Source organism: Ovis canadensis, chromosome 2 (assembly GCF_042477335.2).
Source record: "Ovis canadensis isolate MfBH-ARS-UI-01 breed Bighorn chromosome 2, ARS-UI_OviCan_v2, whole genome shotgun sequence".
NCBI classification, from domain to species: domain Eukaryota; kingdom Metazoa; phylum Chordata; class Mammalia; order Artiodactyla; family Bovidae; genus Ovis; species Ovis canadensis.
In genome coordinates, this window is record NC_091246.1 from 840,070 (window position 1) to 858,638 (window position 18,569).

The 18,569-nt window shown below is 59.2% G+C and overlaps 1 protein-coding gene across 3 annotated transcripts in view; it reads right to left on the reverse strand.

The window, feature by feature from the left end:
• Window positions 1–18,569, reverse strand: part of PXDN (peroxidasin) — a 64,767-nt gene that overhangs the window by 2,861 nt on the left and 43,337 nt on the right. For all 3 annotated transcript variants that reach the window (XR_011253879.1, XM_069573809.1, XM_069573810.1), the window contains 11 exons: window positions 17,784–17,900; window positions 17,334–17,492; window positions 16,593–16,705; window positions 15,725–15,881; window positions 10,255–10,363; window positions 9,503–9,660; window positions 6,976–8,479; window positions 4,287–4,421; window positions 3,817–4,025; window positions 1,913–2,033; window positions 1,646–1,778 (listed from right to left, as the gene is read on the reverse strand). Coding sequence is in view for 2 of the 3 variants with exons in the window: in XM_069573809.1 (XP_069429910.1) it covers window positions 1,646–1,778; window positions 1,913–2,033; window positions 3,817–4,025; window positions 4,287–4,421; window positions 6,976–8,479; window positions 9,503–9,660; window positions 10,255–10,363; window positions 15,725–15,881; window positions 16,593–16,705; window positions 17,334–17,492; window positions 17,784–17,900 (2,915 nt within the window). In the remaining variant the exon portion in view is untranslated. The remainder of the gene's footprint in view (window positions 1–1,645; window positions 1,779–1,912; window positions 2,034–3,816; window positions 4,026–4,286; window positions 4,422–6,975; window positions 8,480–9,502; window positions 9,661–10,254; window positions 10,364–15,724; window positions 15,882–16,592; window positions 16,706–17,333; window positions 17,493–17,783; window positions 17,901–18,569) is intronic.

Consider the following 18,569-nt stretch of genomic DNA (forward strand, 5'->3'; position numbering starts at 1 on the left):
AACTGCCTGATGCCCCCACCACCCCCGTGTCTGAGGCCAGGAGTGCCTGGGCCAGAAATGCGGTTCAGTGGTGGGTAAGGAGGAGGAGAGGACCCTCAGACAGGAGCAAAGAGGAGGCTGATGCCGGACTGGGCAACAAAAACATTCTCAGCGGCTTCTCAAAGCAGTGCTGGGCGGGGACCATTCCGGAGCCCGATGGCACATGGCCCTGCTGAGGGCAGTGCTGAGGCTGACGGAGGCTGGGGGCCCTTGGGCCCTGGTCGTGATGGTCCAAGAGCCCTGGTCCGGCTCCCTCAGGGGCACCTGAGAGGGGAGAACACCCACCCTGCCCCGACCACTGAGACCGGGGCCCAGGAGAGGCGCTGGACAGGCGGCGGAGGGGGGGTGCAGACCACTGAGACAGGTCCAGGAGAGGCGCTGGACAGGCGGCGGAGGGGGGGTGCAGACCACTGAGACAGGTCCAGGAGAGGCGCTGGACAGGCGGCGGAGGGGGGGTGCAGACCACTGAGACAGGTCCAGGAGAGGCGCTGGGCGGGGCGGGTGGGGGGAGGACCACTGAGTCTGAGGCCCGGGACAGGCGCTGTGGGGGCTCTCGCTGCCCTGCCTGTCTCCTTCCTTCCTCGGGCAGCCTGACGCATCTGAGCAGAGCGGTCTGAACCCCCGCCCTGCCCTCCGCCCCTTCTCGGGAGTCGGGGGTCCGGCCTCCTGGATGCAGGCACCAACCCCACGGCAGGTGCAGCCCGCACGGCTGGGCCCTCGGCTTTCGAGGGTTTGTGTCAACGGCTCCAGGCGCAGGGGAGCTTCCCGCCCAGGCTCCGACCCTGCAGGGTGCTGAGCCGGGCTGCGCCCTCCCTGACCCCTCCCTCCTGCCTGTGGCAGGCTCAGCCAGCACCCAGGGCCGCCAGGGCAGAGGAGACGCCACAGGGCAGACACACAGCAGCTGCGGAGTGGCCAGCACGCCTCTACTAGGGGCTGAACAGAAGACGCCGTGTCCCCCGAGCTGAGGACCAGAGGCGGGAGGGACCTCCAGCATCCAAAACCCCCCTCAGGACGAGCTGAGACCTGCGGACTTCTCAGCCTGACAGCTCACTCCCCACTCCCGCTACAGGAGGCACACAGAGAGCCCCGTGTGTGCCCCAGGGTGGGGTGGGGCGTCGCCCTCTGCAGACCTCAGGGACGGGCCCAGGACCCACCTGAGGATGTGTAGCCGCCCCCTACCCCACCATCCAAGGGCACCCGACCTCCATCAAACCCCGTGCCTCTGGGAGCAGGGGCCTAACCGCCATCCCTGGAGGGGCAGGTCTGGGCAGGACTCAAGGCTTGAATTCTGCGTGGCCCTGCCCTTGAGCCGCTCACAGTGTGTGGGCCCCGTGGCCGCTCTGCCCAGCATTCTAGGGGACCCTGTGCTCCTCCTCATGCTGAGGACCCCCAGTCTTGTCAGCCCAAGCACAGCTCTGTGAGGCCTGGCTGGAGCCAGGCCGAAAGCAGAGAGAGAAACGTGGCCTCGCCAAGGCTCCAGGGCTGGGGACGAAGAGCTGCCCAAACACACTCTCCTCACAGCTACAGGGGGAGACACACAGGCTGGACGGGAGGCTGGGGGGCCGGGGGCCCGGCGGGGTGGGGGTGGGGATGGGGAGCCGCCCACCTGCTTCCTGAGGTCCGTGATGGTCTTCTGCATCTCCAGGACAAACTCCCGGAAGTCGCTTGTCCCTGCCCCTTGCGGCTGCTCCAAGGAGGGGTCTGTGGCGTTACTGGGAGGTGCCCGGAGCTTCCTGGCTCTGCTCAGAGAGGCAAGGGGCGCTCAGGGATGGAGCCGTTGGCATGGGCTCCCGGGCTGCCGCGCAAGGCGCGTGGACGGGCAGACGCACGGGGCACCCCGCACGCCAGAGGGCTACCGGGGGCTCAGTAGTACCTTGGCGCCTTCCCGGGCCCTGTCTCCCTGGCTGGCTCATCCTCCTGGTAGCTGAACTCAAGAGACCGCCTGCCTCGGAAGTGGTAGGAGAAGGCGTTGAACTGGCCCCGGGTTCTGCAGTCTGTGAGCAAAATGCACACACGTCAGGGTCGGCTACTCTCACTAAGGACATCAAGGAAGTCTGGGCGAGAACCATCCCTCCTGAAGGACACAAGGGGCGCTCACATCACAGGGGGCGGAGGCACCCTGCATTCAGCTTCCTGCTACCCTGGCTGAGGGGCCTGGAGCCTGTGGCCCCCCCACGCTTCCCTGGCACAGCCCAGCCCCCGAGTGGGGCACACACCTGCCGTCCTGCCAGACCCAGGAGACTTTATTTCAGTAATTCCTACGATTATTTCAAAACGGCACACGGGAGTGGATTCCTCTCTATGACTCATCAGCCCACAGAGAAGCTGAAATTCATCACTTTGATCCAAAGAAAAAGATGTTCCGAGATGGAGCTTCTTGGGTTTCCCACGTGTGCTACTTCCCTACTGGGATTAAACAAAAACAGGACTGAGGTGCAGCTCAAGGCTGTGTCAAGCGGCCCTTTCGTCCTCAGGGAAATGGAGCGCTAACAGCAGCCGACATTTGGTCCTGTGAACTGAACTCTTCCCTGCCGCTTTTCCGGTATGACTTTTGGACTAAAAGAAAAACCGGTAAAGCTCCTAAAGCAGCTCTCTTAAGTCATGTCGCCTCAGGGCTGTGCCTTCGACAGCTAAGGGGAGAGGAATCCAGAAGAAAGGAGGTCAGAGCTACGCCGAGTACCTACATCTCTGCCATCCAGCTGAAGAGGTTTGGGGATGGACAGAGGACAAGTCTCGATCAGGGTTCAGGCTCTCGGAGGACTTGGGTTTGGGGCAAAAAAACAGCAAACCTGAATTCGTCCCTTTCTCGACAGCTACAGGGAGTCTGGTAAAGCTATCAGAAAATGGAGTTTCTGTATCTGAAAAGAACTGGCTTTTCCCTATGATTTTCAAATAGAACTGCTTTCTGTAAACACAAAAACGAAATTCTTTGCCATATATGTGGAAAACTGTTGCAACCTTAATAAATGAAAGTATTTTATTTTTCAAGAAACAAAAACAAGATCCCAAGTTCCCAAGAACTATAAAAATGAGAATTAAATGCTTTGCAAACTTGGGCATATACAGAGCAAAACTTTAAATCTTAAGTGAATTCTACAACATTGCAAATTACATTCGTCAAATACACATATATTTAGCATATTAAACATTATACAAATGTCATATATGTGCAGAGAGAGGCCACAAACACATCACACCCATACACACAGAACATGTATCAACCCAGATTTCAACACTTGCTAATGAAAAGAACCACGGATTAAGCCCAATTACTAATGGGAACGACCTAGGCTGGACTTCTTCAGGAGAAGACATGGGAGGGAAAACCAGGCTCCCCTGTCCATGGGACTCTCCAGGCAAGAATACTGGAGTGGGTAGCCTATCCCTTCTCCAGGTGATCTTCCCAACCCAGGGATCCAACCGGACTCTCCTGCATTGCAGGCAGGTTACCACTGAGCCACGGGGAAGCCCACGGGTAGAAGCAGGCAGGCTATCAAATGCAGACGCGCGGGAGGCTGTCAGGAAGCACCGGGCACTTCCTGCGTTAGTGTGCTGCCCTCTGCTTCTTTCCCTGAGTGCCAGCTCTCATGCTAACTCCTCTCGGCTTTACAAACCCGTCACAGCCACTCACCACGTCAGGGTTCCACAGTGCTGCCCCGCGGGGACGCCCGGAGTGGACCGCCCCCCAGGCCCCCCGTCTCCGCCGGCTTCCCCTGCTGTGCTGACCGCAGCCCCTGCTCCGTCTGCTGTCAGCGCAGGATGGGGACCCGAGCCCACCTTCACAGCAGTCCTGCCACACTCGGAGGTCCACGCGGGGGATCTCGTCGCAGCTGCTGTAGCCGTGCGGGAACTCGGCCACGCGGAACACGTCTCTCTGCACACGCGTGATGTTGTCGGCGTTGTCGCACACGATGCGGGCCAGGGAGCTCTGCTTGATCTGGGTGAGCTGGGCAGGAGTGAAGACCCCCGGGTTCTCGTACCACAGCCTGCGTCCCCGGAGCGAGAGCGAGGTCAGAGAGAGCCTGGCGAGGCTGCAGCCCCAGGAGCTGGTTAAGACCATCCTCACGCTCAGCTCTGCTCACGACACAGACCTGAGAGTCACGTGCTTAGGTGCCAGAGCTCTGAGCAACCCGTAAAGCAGAGATGAGAAGCCACACTAAGATCAGCAGCGGTCACTGCTGAACCAGCACCGGCCACTTTCCGGGAACACCCCTGCACAGGGCGCCCGCTGAGCTCCAGGGGCTTACCTGTCCCCGTCCCGAAGGCGCCTGAACTGCGTGCTGAGCAGACACATCAAGGTGGGTCCCAGGCGGCTGCCGGGCACCAGGTCCTCCACCATGAGGGCCGGGAACAGGTCGATGTTGAGTGGGGAGCCGTACAGCCTGCAAGACAGAGCGGAGCCTCAGACTCAGTGCCAGGGCCCGGGGAGTGCCAGGTGCACGGTCGTGTCCGACCCTCTGCGGCCTCGCGGACTGCAGCCCACCAGGCTCCTCTGTCCCTGGGAATCTCCAGGCAAGGATACGGGAGTGGGTTGCCATTTCCTCCTCCAGAGGATCTTCCCGACCCAGGGATCAAATCTGGGAGTGACTCCCACATGGCAGAGAGATTCGTTACCATCTGAGCCACCAGGGAACCCCAAGATGAGTGTTGTTGGAAGTGGGATTTGAACCCACGCCTCCAGGGAAGGCTGCGACCTGAACCAGAGCCCTGGACTGCTCGGCCATCCTGACGTGGTGGAGAGCACGGCAAGAATGGAAGAAGCCTCATGCTCTTCACCATCGCCATCTGACGTGATTCAGACTTTCATTTAACAATGACAATCCAGCTCCTTCTTTAAAGCATCTATCAGTCGTATTTTAAGAAACATTCCTGCTTCCTGTTTATACACGATAAAATACACACACAGAGATATTTATTATACAAAGTTTAAGGAAGCCCAGAAAACGCAGGGGAGGAAATTAAAACCTAACTTTCCTGGCCGCTCAGAGACAACCGAGGTCTCAGCGTAAACCTTCCACAGCCCCTGTCACAGACGCACGTGGAGACGAAGCTGCGAACAGCTGAAGACACGCTCCGAAGACGCTGGCCTTCCACCCAACACAGAAAAGGCACTTCCTGCGAGGAAACCACTTACTAACGGGCACCGACCGTACCGAAGACTAAGTCAGCACGGCTTAGACACTCAGGAACAAGCTTTTCCGTCAAACTCTTCCAAGTCCTACGCATCCTGTAATTGAGAAGCCTCTTCCACCTCCTCGGACCCGGGATGCTGACCTTGGGCAAGGGCGGGCAGGGCCTTCTGCAGAGTTGCTCATCTTGGGAGTGGGGTCAGCATGAGGCTGCCCTCACCGCCCCCAAGTTCAAGGACCTTCACGCTGAACTTGAGTTCAGATGGAAATTGTCAGGAAGGGCCAGGTGAGTTTGGTTCTCTGCCTGAGGGGGCTTTTCCCAGAGGAGACACCCAGTTCCCAGGTGGGGCTCCCCCTGTCTGCCCCCACCTGAACGACTGGCCTGCAGGGAGGCCCCCACGCTAGGGGCGCAGACTCAGACAGAGAGAGGGCACCTGGCTGATCACAGCCCCCAGCCCAGCTCACCCTCCACTCACACCAGGCTGCTGGGAATGGATCTGGTCAGACGCCACCGACACAGCAGGGACCGTTTGCTCCTGTACCTCCGTCCAGAGGCCTCCCTTCCCTGGCGGGCTAGCGGGCCGAGGCTGGGGCCCGCTGTCCTGTGTCGCCTCTCCTCTGGGACACCCCTCTCACTCCCACTCAGTCGGGCCTGACGCAGGGGAGGGGAGACGTGGGACCCCCGTGTGGGCGGGCCATGCATTCGGCCCAGGGCCCGCGACCCTCAACAGGGCTGGGCTGGAGAGCAGGTCCTCCGCATGGTGGTGATGTAAGTCGGGCAAGGGACAAACCCTGGGGAAGTGACCTTGCCCCTCTGGATGAGAACAACAGAGGCTATTCGAGCGTGAAAGACACAGATCACAGGCAAGGTCCTGGGCAGGAGGGTGTTCGTCTGTGAACCCGGCCACCTGACACTGACTTAGACCAAGACCGGAGCATGTCAAGCTGAGTAGACGACAGTGCTCACTTACTTACAAACGCAGTGAATCATGGGTAAGGCGCCATTTTCCCCAGGAGGCATGGGCCCGGCCCCAGGGGAACACAGCTGAGCCTCAGGGTTAAGCCTGCAACTTAGGGGCCAGAGGCCCACCTTCTACGGAACAGGAGACTCCGGAGCACACCAAGAGTGAGCCTTCACAAGAAAGCACTGTTCTTCTTTCCAAAACGACTCTTTCAAACCCGAGGGAACCGACTGCACAGGCACAGGGGCCAGCTGACCAGCGGCTGCGAGGGTCCCCGTGAGTGGTCACCTCCGCCAAAGACCAGCTCAGAAACACCGGGATAAAGGACGCGAAACACACAACCGGAGGAGCCAGAGCCGACTGGACACAAGGAGGGAGGCTGGTGGGTCTTGAGAGCCCGGTCAGTCCATGGTCTGGATGCACAGGGCCTGGCGAGCAGGCTGGCGTGGCGGGAAGCCCCTCTCAGCAGGCCTGATGAGCCCAGGCTCAGCTGCTGCTTTGCCCCCAGGAGGACAGGCTGCCCAGGGCTTCCCGGGGCCCCTGCTCTGTGCGGCAGGTCTCCTCACACCTCTGTCCCCCCAGCCCAGGGACGTCTCTCCCGGGAAGGGTTGAAGCTGCCACTGCGGGGCAGGGCCCCGGGGGACGGGGACAAACCTCAGGGCTCAGGACCCAGCTCCTGCCGGCACTGGGGCCACGGCCTGGGCTCCGGGGCCACAGCAGGTGCTCTCAGCAGCCTCCCCTCTTTAAACTCCAGACCCCACCCCACGCTCCCGGGCTCGGCCAGCACCGGCGGAACCTCGGCTCCCGAGAGCTCGCCCCCCTCCCCACGCGGCCCCCACACCCACCGCTGCAGCTTCTCCCGGATCTCGGGGCTCTTGATCTCGTTCCTCAGGTCCTCGAAGGTGTGGGCGGCCGACAGGTTGCAGTAGACGCGGTACTCGTGGTAGGGCGGGATGCCGTGGTCGCGGCCGCGCTGGATGTTGATGGCGGCCAGGTCCAGCGCCACTGTGTGCGCCATGGAGAAGAGCCGCTCGGTGAGCTCAGTGTTGAGCAGCTGCGATGGCACGCGCATTTTGCCGGGCACGCCGAACAGGCCGCGGAGCAGCGGGTCGATGCCGCCCTCGTTGACGATGCGGAACGGGGAGAAAAAGGCCTTGTGCAGCGGCACGTGGCCCAGCGCCAGCGGCCGGAAGTCCTCATCCAGCCGCTGCAGCACGGGGTTGACGAGCGTGTGGCCGAAGCGGAAGGCAGCCGTGGCGAAGGCGTTGACGATGCCGGCGTTGACGCCCGGGTCGTAGCCGCGGTACTCGCCCAGCATCTTCATGCCGGCCTCGCCCAGCACCTTGGGCAGCCAGTGCTGGAAGGTGATGTGCTGCACCTGGGCGCCCACCAGCTTGCGGGCCTCGTGGTAGACCGTGTCGCCGTCCCAGTGCGGGTTCAGCGCCAGCAGCTCGGCGGCCACGCGGTTGTGCTCGCGGAACCAGAGTGTATGCATGCTGGTGAGGCCCAGCTGCTCGTTGGCCCGGTGGTCGCCGGCCAGGAAGCAGGGGATGGGGCTCTCGTTCTCGTCCCGCATGCACTCGGTGGGCGGCCCGGCGGCGAAGGGCAGCAGCGGCTTGCCGGAGCGCTGCACGATGCCCTGGCGCAGCAGCCCGCGCTGGCTGGCCAGGTCGCGGACCGCGCGGGCCTCGTGCTCGGAGCTGCCGTACACGTTGGAGGCGTCGATGTAGGACGTGAGCTGGTTGATCTGCTCGCGGGGGTACACGGAGTTCATGAGCAGTGACGTCATGCCGCTGCCGCACACGGGGCTGGAGCGCACGAAGAACATGCAGCGCGCCCCGCTGCGCGCCCGCGGGTCGTCGGGCGGCAGGGCCACCGAGAAGCAGGGCGGGTCGTTGCTGCAGGCCGAGCTGCAGTGCTGCCCGTCGGAGAAGCGGGCCTGGCTCAGGGCCACCACCGTGGAGTCCAGGTCGTGGTCCAGGAACTGGCCCCACTGCATGAGCATGTGCGTGAACTGCTCGTCCGGGGTGACGGCCTCCGACCCGATGAGGGCCGTGGACACCAGGCGGGGCATGGGCAGCGGGTGCCCGTGGTAGCGCCGGCCCGGGTCGATGCCGCGCGGCGTGTTGAAGCCGTTCTCGTACACGGCCTTGAGCAGGCGCTCGAAGGCGGTGAGCGAGGCGCCCCACATGGGGTGCTGCAGGTTGTTGCACGTGCCGTCGTGCGTGCGGTACTTCTGGTGGAAACACATGTCCGAGCAGTTGTTGACGCGCCGGTGGGCCGTGCAGCCCGACAGGTTGGCGATCAGACTCAGGTACTGTGGGGACACGAGGTCGTTGTAGTGGTAACCTGGCCGGGGTGGGGGGAGACGCGGCTTAGCGACCCGAGGCTGGGCCTGCTGGACCCGACTCGCGCAGGGACCCGGGAGGGGAAAGACAGGGCAGTGAGCAGGTTCCAGCAGGAGCAGACCTGACGCACCAGCGCCTGCTCCCGCCACAGGCCCTCCCGGGCCAGACGCCCAGGGCGCCACGCTCGTCCACGCTCTGGCTGGACACATCCAGAGCATCTCAGAGCCCAGCAGGATGGACTAGACCTGGACTTACAGGAAACGGGAGCCAGAGCCCCTCTGCAGAGGACAGGGTCCTCAAGACCCACAAAGAGGGCAATCAAGACCCGGGAGTGAGTCTGTCCGGGCCGGGGGAGAGGCGATTGGACACTTGGGGAGGTGGGCTGTGCCAGAGGAGCTTTGAAGGGACAGGACGCCAGGCTCCCAGTGCCAGCTGGCATCCAGTATCAGACAGGACGCTGGGCTCCCAGCGCCAGCTGGCATCCAGCATCAGGCTCAGACCCGAAACTCTGGCAGCTCCCACCTCCCAGAGAGAAAGCAAGGGTGGCCCTCTGGTTAGTCATAGCCACCCGGAGGAAGCCCAGTCCTGGGCCCAAGAGCCAGCCCGGCCCGGGGAGCACTGCCTCCCACACGTTGCCTGGGCGCTCACCCCCTCGGGTCCCACAGAGCCTCACAGTGGGGGGGGCCCATGCCAAGGGTCGGGGGGGGTGGCGTGACACACAGCACCTGCTGAGGCTCCACCAGTGCCCTTCCCAGCACCCCTGACCTGGACCCAGGGCCTCCCAGAGCTCCCTTCTGCCCAGAGGACCTGAGGATCAGGGCCCAGGGCCCAGGGCCGGGCCAGCACAGCCCCTGAGCTGAGCACACTTCTCGTCCCCACCCGCTCTCCCACCAGGCCCGTGAGAACCACAGCACCGTCCCCACTCAGGCCAACTGCAATGACGATGCTCGCCACAGACGCGGGGCCAGGCGGGCTGGGGCCGCCCTGGGAAGGGGCTGTGGGGGTGGCGCCACGGGGTACTGACTGGTTCCGTTGAGGTCCACCATCAGGCCGTGCCGCACGTGCTCCTGGATCAGCTGCAGCGTCCGCTCGAAAATCTCCCCGGCCCGGGCCTGCTCCACCGTGTAGGGGTCCCGCGGGTACCGGAACAGGGCCAGCAGGTCGTTCGGGGAGCGAGGGCGGCTGGCAGGCGTGTGGGGTGAGGAGGCAAGAGTAGAAGAGATGACCGAGAACACAAGTCACTCAAGGAGCACCGCGGTTAACTGTCTCTATGGCTACGTTTCCATGGACACGAAGCACCGTACCTTACTCATCCCATGGAAGGCAACAAAGCAAAGGAACAAAGTCAAAGACACTAAAAATAAATGAGTCGTTACGTCAATAGAAGAAAAAAACACAGATAGTCTATTTTAATTCAGACGCAGCAAAAACACTTGAGGGTTGCCAAGATGAGCAAACGCATGAATGGCTTAAGAAATACTTTGTTTTTGCCAACTCACTGAGAAACAAGCCCAAGGAATGAGTCAAAAGTTTTCTGAAATGTTCTATTTGTGAATCACAGGTCAGCTTCTGCTTGGAAAGGACACACCTTTCTGTTATCTTGGCCCCCAGGAAAGCTAACACAACGCTGTTCATGATTTGCAGGTTAAAACACTGCTTGACACACAAGAAACAGGTGAGGACTTGGTGCAGGAGACCCGCACGCCCCCGCGAGCCCGCACGCCCTCGCGAGCCCGCCCGCGAGCAGGTCACAGCTCTGGCTGCTCCTGCACGTACCTGTCAAACAGGTGCGTCCGCGTGGAGTTGATGGCCCTGTCCACGGTTGCGATGGCCTCGACGATGGACGTGGCCACAAACGGGTCCCCGTTCCGGCTGACATCAGGAACTAGGAGGCAGGAGGTCGTGGGTTACCAGCAGACACACACACACAGGGCACAGAACAAAGGCCCGACGCCACAGCACAGACTCCGCTCCAGCGCCATTTCCTCTTTTCCCTCCAACCCTTACATTTCTTTATCACAAATTCTACCAGGAGTTGTTTTCAAACTACACGAAAGATGCCAGTCACTCAGTCAGTGAAGTCGCTCAGTCACATCCGACTTTGCGACCCCGTGGACTGTAGCCCACCAGGCTTCTCCGTCCATGGGATTCTCCAGGCAAGAATACTGGAGCGGGTTACCATTTCCTTCTCCAGGGGATCTTCCTGACCCAGGGATCGAACCTGGGTCTCCCACATTGGAGGCAGACGCTTTAACCTCTGAGCCACCAGGTAGACGCTTTAAAATCACAGGTTTCCCCACAAAGGGTCAAAGAAGCTGTAACTGAAAACTCCGAAGCTCTTCTAGCAAAGTATCAGCTGACAGGAAGGCCGATGCAGGTCCCCTGAGCAGCCGCCCTGCCCGGCTGGGCTTTAACCGCCGGTGGATGCTGTGATGCCTCCCGCTGCTGGACTTCAGCCCACTCGCCTCCCGAGGCTCCGCTGCCCCCGTCCTAACCCTCATGGAGGATCAGACATCCCACAGCCAGCCTGTGCGCATGGCACTGTGCGCACACACACACTCTCTCTCTCTCACACACACACACACACACACACACACACACGGCTGCGGACCCTGCTACCTCTGAAGTGACCGCTTCCTTTCCACTGTTCTTTCTTCATTCGTTTTCCACTTAATAGCATTTCACTTTTCTCGCACTTAGAGTTTGCTAAACAAAACACCTTTGTTCCAACAAAGCTTTTATCTTTAAAAATGCCTCAGGACAGGTCACCAAGAACGTGCGCTTTAACAAATTCGATGGTAAATATTTTCCTTCAAAATACGCAAACCTTCTAGAAAACTCGACATGGTTGAAAACGCCCTTGGTGAGATGCTCCGCGCGCAGGTCCTCCTCCGGGCGCAGGTCCTCCTCCTGGCGCAGGTCCTCCTCCGGGCGCACCCCCTCCTCCGCGCGCACCCCGTGCTCCGCGCGCACCCCGTTCTCCGCGCGCAGCCCCTCCTCCGCGCGCACCCCCTGCTCCGCGTGCACCCCCTCCTGGCCCTGACCTCACATAAAGCCCGAGTCGGGTTTGTATTGTAAAATAGCTGATTAACAATGTGTGGTAGTTTCAGGCGGACAAAAAGGGATTCGGTCACACATAAGCATCCAGACTCCCCTCCCATCCAGGCTGCCACATAACATTGAGCAGAAACCTGGAAAGCACAGCATTCTCAACTCACTATTTTTTCATATTCTCAGAGTTGTAATCGAAGCTTCAAGTCCCATTCGAATATTTTTAAATCACTAATCACTTTTAGCAGTAAAATACATGGAGCTGTATCAAAGTTTTGAGTGAATGTAAATTAGAAATCTAGTCATACCAAGTCCAATGAGTTGAATCAAAATGTCTTAATTTTTTCAGCTAGTCAAAAACTCATTAATTTTCTAGAACCAATACTGTTTTAACATAATATATATATACACAGAAGCTTTCCTGGTATGCTTCATAAAGGCTTGAGAGAGAAAAACAGCAAAAAAAAAAAAGAAGGAAAAATTGAAGAAATGCAAACTAAGTGAAATGGGGAACAGGAAACAGCCTGGAGAAGGCAAGCCCAGGCCAGCTGCTCATCAGAGTCACACCGCGCCCCGGAGAAGGACAGTGGTACCCGGGCACCTGCAGTCTCCAAGCAATCCAAGATGATCTGTTACGCACCTGCATTTTAGAAAGTGATTATTCTGGGGCTTCCCTTGTGGCTCAGCTGGTAAAGAATCTGCCTGCAATGCAGGAGACCTGGGTTTGATCCCTGGGTTGGGAAGATCCCCTGGAGAAGGGAAAGGCTCCCCACGCCAGGATTCTGGCCTGGAGAATTCCACGGAGTGTACAGTCCATGGGGTCGCAAAGAGTCGGACACGACTGAGCGACTTTCACTTTCAGAAGTTTCTCTATTAAATGGTAGTTTCGATGATATAGAATGCTATTATTTTCTGTTGACCAGTTGTGATATAATTATTGTAATCAGCAAAAATATAATGCTAACAGATGTTTATCAGTTTTCACAATCAATAGCCAGAGAAAACACGAAACATAATCACACTTGCAAGCCCTGAAGGGAACATGATCAGCCTAACAACACAGAAACCGCACAGTTTAGGGCTAAGTATCACGACGCGGAAGTGCACCCGTGCACACACCCTCGGCCGCTCAGCCGGTCTGGTGCCTTTAATCCGCTTACGTTAAGGCATTTATCTGTGGCTCAGAGGTTAAAGCGTCTGCCTCCAATGTGGGAGACCCGGGTTCGATCCCTGGGTCGGGAAGATCCCTTGGAGAAGGAAATGGCAATCCACTCCAGTATTCTTGCCTGGAGAATCCCATGGACGGAGAAGCCTAGTAGGTCATCTTGGATTGCTTGGAGACTGCAGGTGCCCGGGTGCCACTGTTCTTCTCCAGGGCTCGGTGTGACTCTGATGGTCGACTGAGCGACTTCACCTCAGCTCACGATGATTACACGTACGGCATTACCACGTTCTTAATTGTTTTGGGTTTATTTCGTGTGGGTCTTTTCCTTCTCTTGTTTTTCTGCCTACAGAAATCCCTTTAGCATTCGCTGTACAGCTGGTTTGCTACAGATGTATTCTCTCTAACTTTTGCTTGTCTGGAAAGCTTTAGGTTTCTCCATCAAATCTGACTGAAGTCCTTCTGGGCAGAGCACTCTCGGTTGCCGGCTCTTCTCTTTCTTCACTTTAAATACGTCATGCCACTCCCTCCGGCTTGGGAACCTGCTGGCGGCCTGGTGGGAGCGCCCCTGTGTGTCGTCGGTCACTGTTCCCTTGCTGCTTTTCGTGTTTCAGCTTTGCCTTTGGTTTTTGTCAGTTTCACTGCCACATGTCTCGGTGTGCTCCTCCTTGGGTTTATCCTGCCTGGGACGCCGCGCTTCCTGGATGTGGTGGACTATTCCTTTCCCATGTTAGGGAATTTTTCGGCTATTTCTTCAGATACTTCCTCGGGTTCTTTCTCTCTCTCTCCTTCTGGGACCCCCGTAACGCAAGCGTTGGTGCGTTGATGTCCCAGACGCCTCAGGCTGTCTTCATTTCTTTTCCTTCTTTCTCCTGTATTCTGCCCACCGTTCCGTCCTCCAGGCCGCTCCCGTTCTGCCTCAGTTAATCTGCTACTAGTTGCTTCCGGCGCACTCTTCACCTCTGTTTGGTCTTTAGTTTCTCCAGGTCTTTGGGAAACACTTCCTGCATCTTTCCCACCCTGTTTCAGAGATCCTGAATCGTCTTCACTATCAGTATTCTGAATTTCTTTCTGGAAGGCTGCCTGTCTCCAATTCATCTGGTTGCTTTTCTGGGGTTTCATCTCATCCCTTCATCTGGGACGAAGCCTCTTCATCGTGGTTAACTTTCTGTGATGTGGTTTTGCTCCTAGCTGCTGTGGGATTGTGGCCCTTCTTGCTTCTTCTGTCTGCCCTCTGGCGGATGAGGCCACCAGGCATGTATAAGCTTCCTGACGGGAGGGACTTGGTGGTGGGAAAAACTGGGTCTTGGTCAGTAAAAATTGAATCCAGTTACCCACTGATCCCACCCTGTGAGTCGTGTGGCCTGGGGTCTACAGGCTGTACGGTAGGGCCAGTGGTGACCTCCACGCCGCAAGGGCCCCTTCCAGGACCCCCGTCCCTGTGAGCAGCCGCGGCTGGCCTGCGCCTCCGCAGGAGACCCTCCCACACAGGCCGGGAGGCCCGGCTCCGTCTCCCGTGGGGTCACTGCTCCTTTCCCCCGGATCCCGGCACATACGAGATTCTGCGTGTGCCCTCCAGGACGAGACGCTGCCTCCCCCAGTCCTGTGGGAGTCCTGTAACCAAACCCCGCCGGCCTTCAGGGTCAGGCTCCCGGGGGCGCCCAGTCCCCGTGAGAGACCCCCAGGCTGGGGACCCTGACGAGAGGCTCAGGGCCTCCCCCCAGCGGGAGAGCGCCCCTGGCGTCGCCCGTGTCGCGGGCCGCCCACCCTGGGGGCATGAGATTTCATTTTCCTGCGCTTGCCCCCCTCCCGCCACTTCGCTGTGGCTTCTTCGTCCCTGCACGCGGGCTATCTTTTTGGTGGGCTCCGTGTTCTCCCGTCAATGGCTGTTCGGCCGCCACAGGAGGAGACGAGCCGACATCCTCTACACACCCTTCTCCTCTGCCATCTTGAACCAGAAGCCCCCTCACTAGGTGATGTTTAGAACCTAATATTTTTATAGGTTTTACGCATCTAATGCCACAAATCAGACAAATGGGCAGGACAATCGTACATAATTTTATCACCTAACATTTCGTTATTACCGATGACTTGAGTTGAATTTGTTTTAAAATCAGAAATTCACTGATTTAATTTATAATCACTCCAGTCTAATATAATGGGAAAATAAGGTCATTTAACATTAAAAAAAAAAAGAAAAAATGAAAAAAAGAGACACGCAAATACGCCTCTACTGCTGTCTGCAGGCAGCCATGGGCACCCATATATGCAACGGCGCTTTTTCCATTTTTCTTATACTTGAAAAATAATGTTGCTTTAACATGGATTACTTACACAAGAAATAGAAGAATAACCTCCCACCCACAATCTCCAAACTAACCACATTTTAGTGAATTTTCTTTACCCTTTTCTCTAAGGTACATAAATATGTTTTTGAATTACTTTTCTATGACTATTGCTTGGGAAAAAACAAATTCAACTTACCAAGCGCAGGTTTGGGTGGAACTGTAAGACTTACGAAAAGCTACAGGCTTGCATTTCACCCTGTTTGCTGGGAGCCCAGGAGCACGCCCGAGGTGTGCAGCCCTGGGATGGTGGAGAGGCCCTGCCAGTGGGCACAGAGCGCGCCCGCCAGGCCCAGACCCGGGGAGGAGGGTGGTCCCTGCCCTCGCGTGGGCTTCGGATGAAGGCTGAGCACACCCCAGGGCCACACGAGGCCACACACGCTCAGAACAGACAGAAAGCAGAACGAAGGGGCCCAGACTCCACAGCAGGAGCTGCGCCTGTGCTTCTGCCAAACAGTGGCTGCAAATTACAGGCTGCAGAACTCGAGAGGGTTTGGGCAACCACTAAACCGACTACAAAACCCAGAGCAGGGAGGCCCTCCAAGCGGGCCGCCACAGCGCTCTCGGAGCCCAGGGCAGTGGAGGGGCGCAGCTGTGCCTCCGGGCAGCGCCGACCTCTCTGCAAAGCGGACGTGCCCTGCCCTCTAACGGCCTCCGAGCTCGTGGGGCTTCCACTCCACAGCCTCACCGTTCACGCTGAGCACCATGCTGACCGACGCCTGCCCGATCGTGTTCCGGGCCACACACTCGTAGCGGCCAGCATCTGCGGTCCCAACGTCGCGGATGGTCAGGAACCCCTCGGGGCTGATGTGAAATTTCCCGCTTTCTGTCACCTGAACCCCATCCTGGAGCAAAATAAGCGGAGAGGACGGTGGGAATCAGACTAAGGACCCGAGGGGTCTCTCCTAGGGGAAGGGCACCGCATGCCGGGGCCTTGCGAATGGAGCCCTCCTGACGGCACTTCTCAGGCCCGCCAGACACTGGGATGACCCTGCCCAGTGCAGATTCGAGGGCAGGAGTCCCTCTTGCCTGCTGGCGGAAGACCCAGAAAGCCTGAGACACAAGCCTCGCTGTGTGGACTCTGCAGGGTCCCAGGGCACAAAAGGCGACCTTCGTGGGATGTGTGCTGGGCTGGGGGTGCAGGGCAGGGAACCCAGCGTGTGCGAGCAGCCAGGGCAGGTGTGTGTCACCGAGGAAGGCAGGTGACCTCCCAGGACGAGGAGGAAGCAAGGCAGGCAGAGGCGTCAGGGCCCCGAGGACCCCACCTCCCTCCCAGGGAACCACTTCACGACCTCCAAGAACGTGGCTTGGATTAAACAATTTGTTCACAGTTGAACACAGACTAGAGTTTCTGTGCTGGGCTCAGTAAGAACAACACAGTGAAACGGGACATCAGAAAATCTCTCCAGCGAGTGCTGGACCAAGGACCTAGCAAGAGGGACTTTGTTTTCGCTTCTGTCACCAAGAAGGACATGTACGGGCAAGTGTCCCGAGTCTGTCTTGTTCAGGTCGGCTGCCTCCCCCATGAAGGCAGGTCTGGATGCCTCAGCCCCTACCTTGTTCCAGGTGACAGCGGGCTCCGGCTCGCCCTGGGGGCGGCAGGGCAGCTGCACGTTGCTGCCCACCTCCACCGTCATGTCCCTGGGGACGCTGGTGAACACCGGGGTGACTGCAAGGCAAGGACAGGGGCTGCCAAGCACAGAACCCAGGTGGTTCAAGGTTTGCAGCAGAGGCCCCATCCCCGGTTGGGGCAGGCCCAGGGCACCGAGCACCCTCGCTGTGGCCGGGCCGCAACCCTGTTTCCTGCCAAGAAGAAGCGGGACAGGACCTCTGGGGCTGCCAGCCTCCCCCTGAGCGGCAGCCTCAGGGCAGTGGCCCGGCTGTCCATGTGGCTCCTGCCCTGCGTGCGAGTCCAAGGCCTCAACCCCCAGAAGCTGGTGATGAGGAAGGAGGCAGGGCACCAGCTGACGGTCCCACTCACGGGTCATCCACTGTCCTGCCTGCTCAGGACTGGAAGGAAACCCAGAGCCCAGAGGCCAGATCAGACCCAGGCCCCAACCCCTATCTACACTCTGCAGGCAGAGCCTCCAGCCCCTTCCCCAGGCCAGGCCACCCACAACCCAGGGCCACAAATTAGCAGTGGAAGCACAGCCCACTGAATTGCAGGCGCCCCTCATGCCCGCGCCCCCCACGAGCAGGGTCCCCACAGCTGACACGGACGATTCCAGCTATGATGAGGCCTCCGGATGCAAGTCCAGGGGTGGTCCCCTGGGGGAGAGTGAGGAACCACCACCTACCTCGGGGCTGGACGGTCAGGTGTGTGGCGACCCTTTGGGAGCCGATGATGTTCACAGCCTGGCACTCGTACTGGCCCTGGTCATGCAGGGCGACGGCCAAGATCCTCAGCGTCCCCGACGACAGGACCAGGTGGCGCCTGTCCACTGACAGCTGGCTCCCTGCAAGGTGGAGACGCGCTCTCAGTGACACGGATGCTGGGACAGTAGCCTGGCCTTCCTCGGGGCCAGGCAGAGGCCTGACTGAGGGACGGAAGGATTGAGGAGCTTCTGTCCCCAGATCCGTGATCCAGGAGACGGGCCTGCCGCCCTGGTCCTTGGTGAGGACAGGGCCAGCCGGACATGCCGCGGCGCTGGGTCACGTCTGATTCCGCTGCTGCGGCCTGCCCAGGGCACCGTGCCCCAGGGAGTGATGGGGGGGCAGAGCGGGTCACTGCCCTGCAGGCCACTCACCTCCTTTGGTCCAGGCGATGACAGGCTGCGGGTAGCCCTTTGCCTCGCAGTGGAACTCAACCGTCTGGCCCTCGATGACAGCCCTGTCCTGGGGCGTCACGGTGAACTGAGGAAGCGCTTACGGGGGGGAAAGACGCAGAAACAGGCATTTAGGGGACAGCTCTGGGCGCAAAGCCAGTCTCCTCCCCGGAGCGAGGCCGCCCCCACGGCCCACCCGGACCCCTCTGCTGGCGCGGCATCCCAGGGCGGGAGGAAGAGGCCAGAGAAAAGGATGCGGAGCAGGAAGAAGGCCACACCCCGGGTGCTTCTCAGCATTACGCGGCCACGTGTGTGGACACTGCTAGTCCAGCAGCACAGAACTCGCTGATGGCCAGCCTCGGCTCCGGCAAGGGCCCAGATCCACCTCCTCAGCCTAAACCAATGTGCTTGCACGTGGGTAAGATGTCTTCTCGCGCAACTGTGTGCGTGCCAGAGTCACGCCATTATTACCGGGTGAGAGACACAAAAGGAAATTACAGATAAATGTGTCCCACATAACTCCATTTTCATAAAAGCAACAAGCCAACTTCCCAGGCGGCGCTGGGGGTAAAGAAACGGCCTGCCGATGCAGGAGACTCAGGAGACGGGGGCTCAATCCCTGGGTCAGCAGGGTCCCTTGGAGGAGAGTATGGCAACCCCCTCCAGGATTCTGGCCTGGAGAATCCCAGGGACAGAGGACCTGGCGAGCTAGAGTCCATGGGGTCACAAAGAGCCGGACCCGACTGAAACGACTCAGCACACACACAG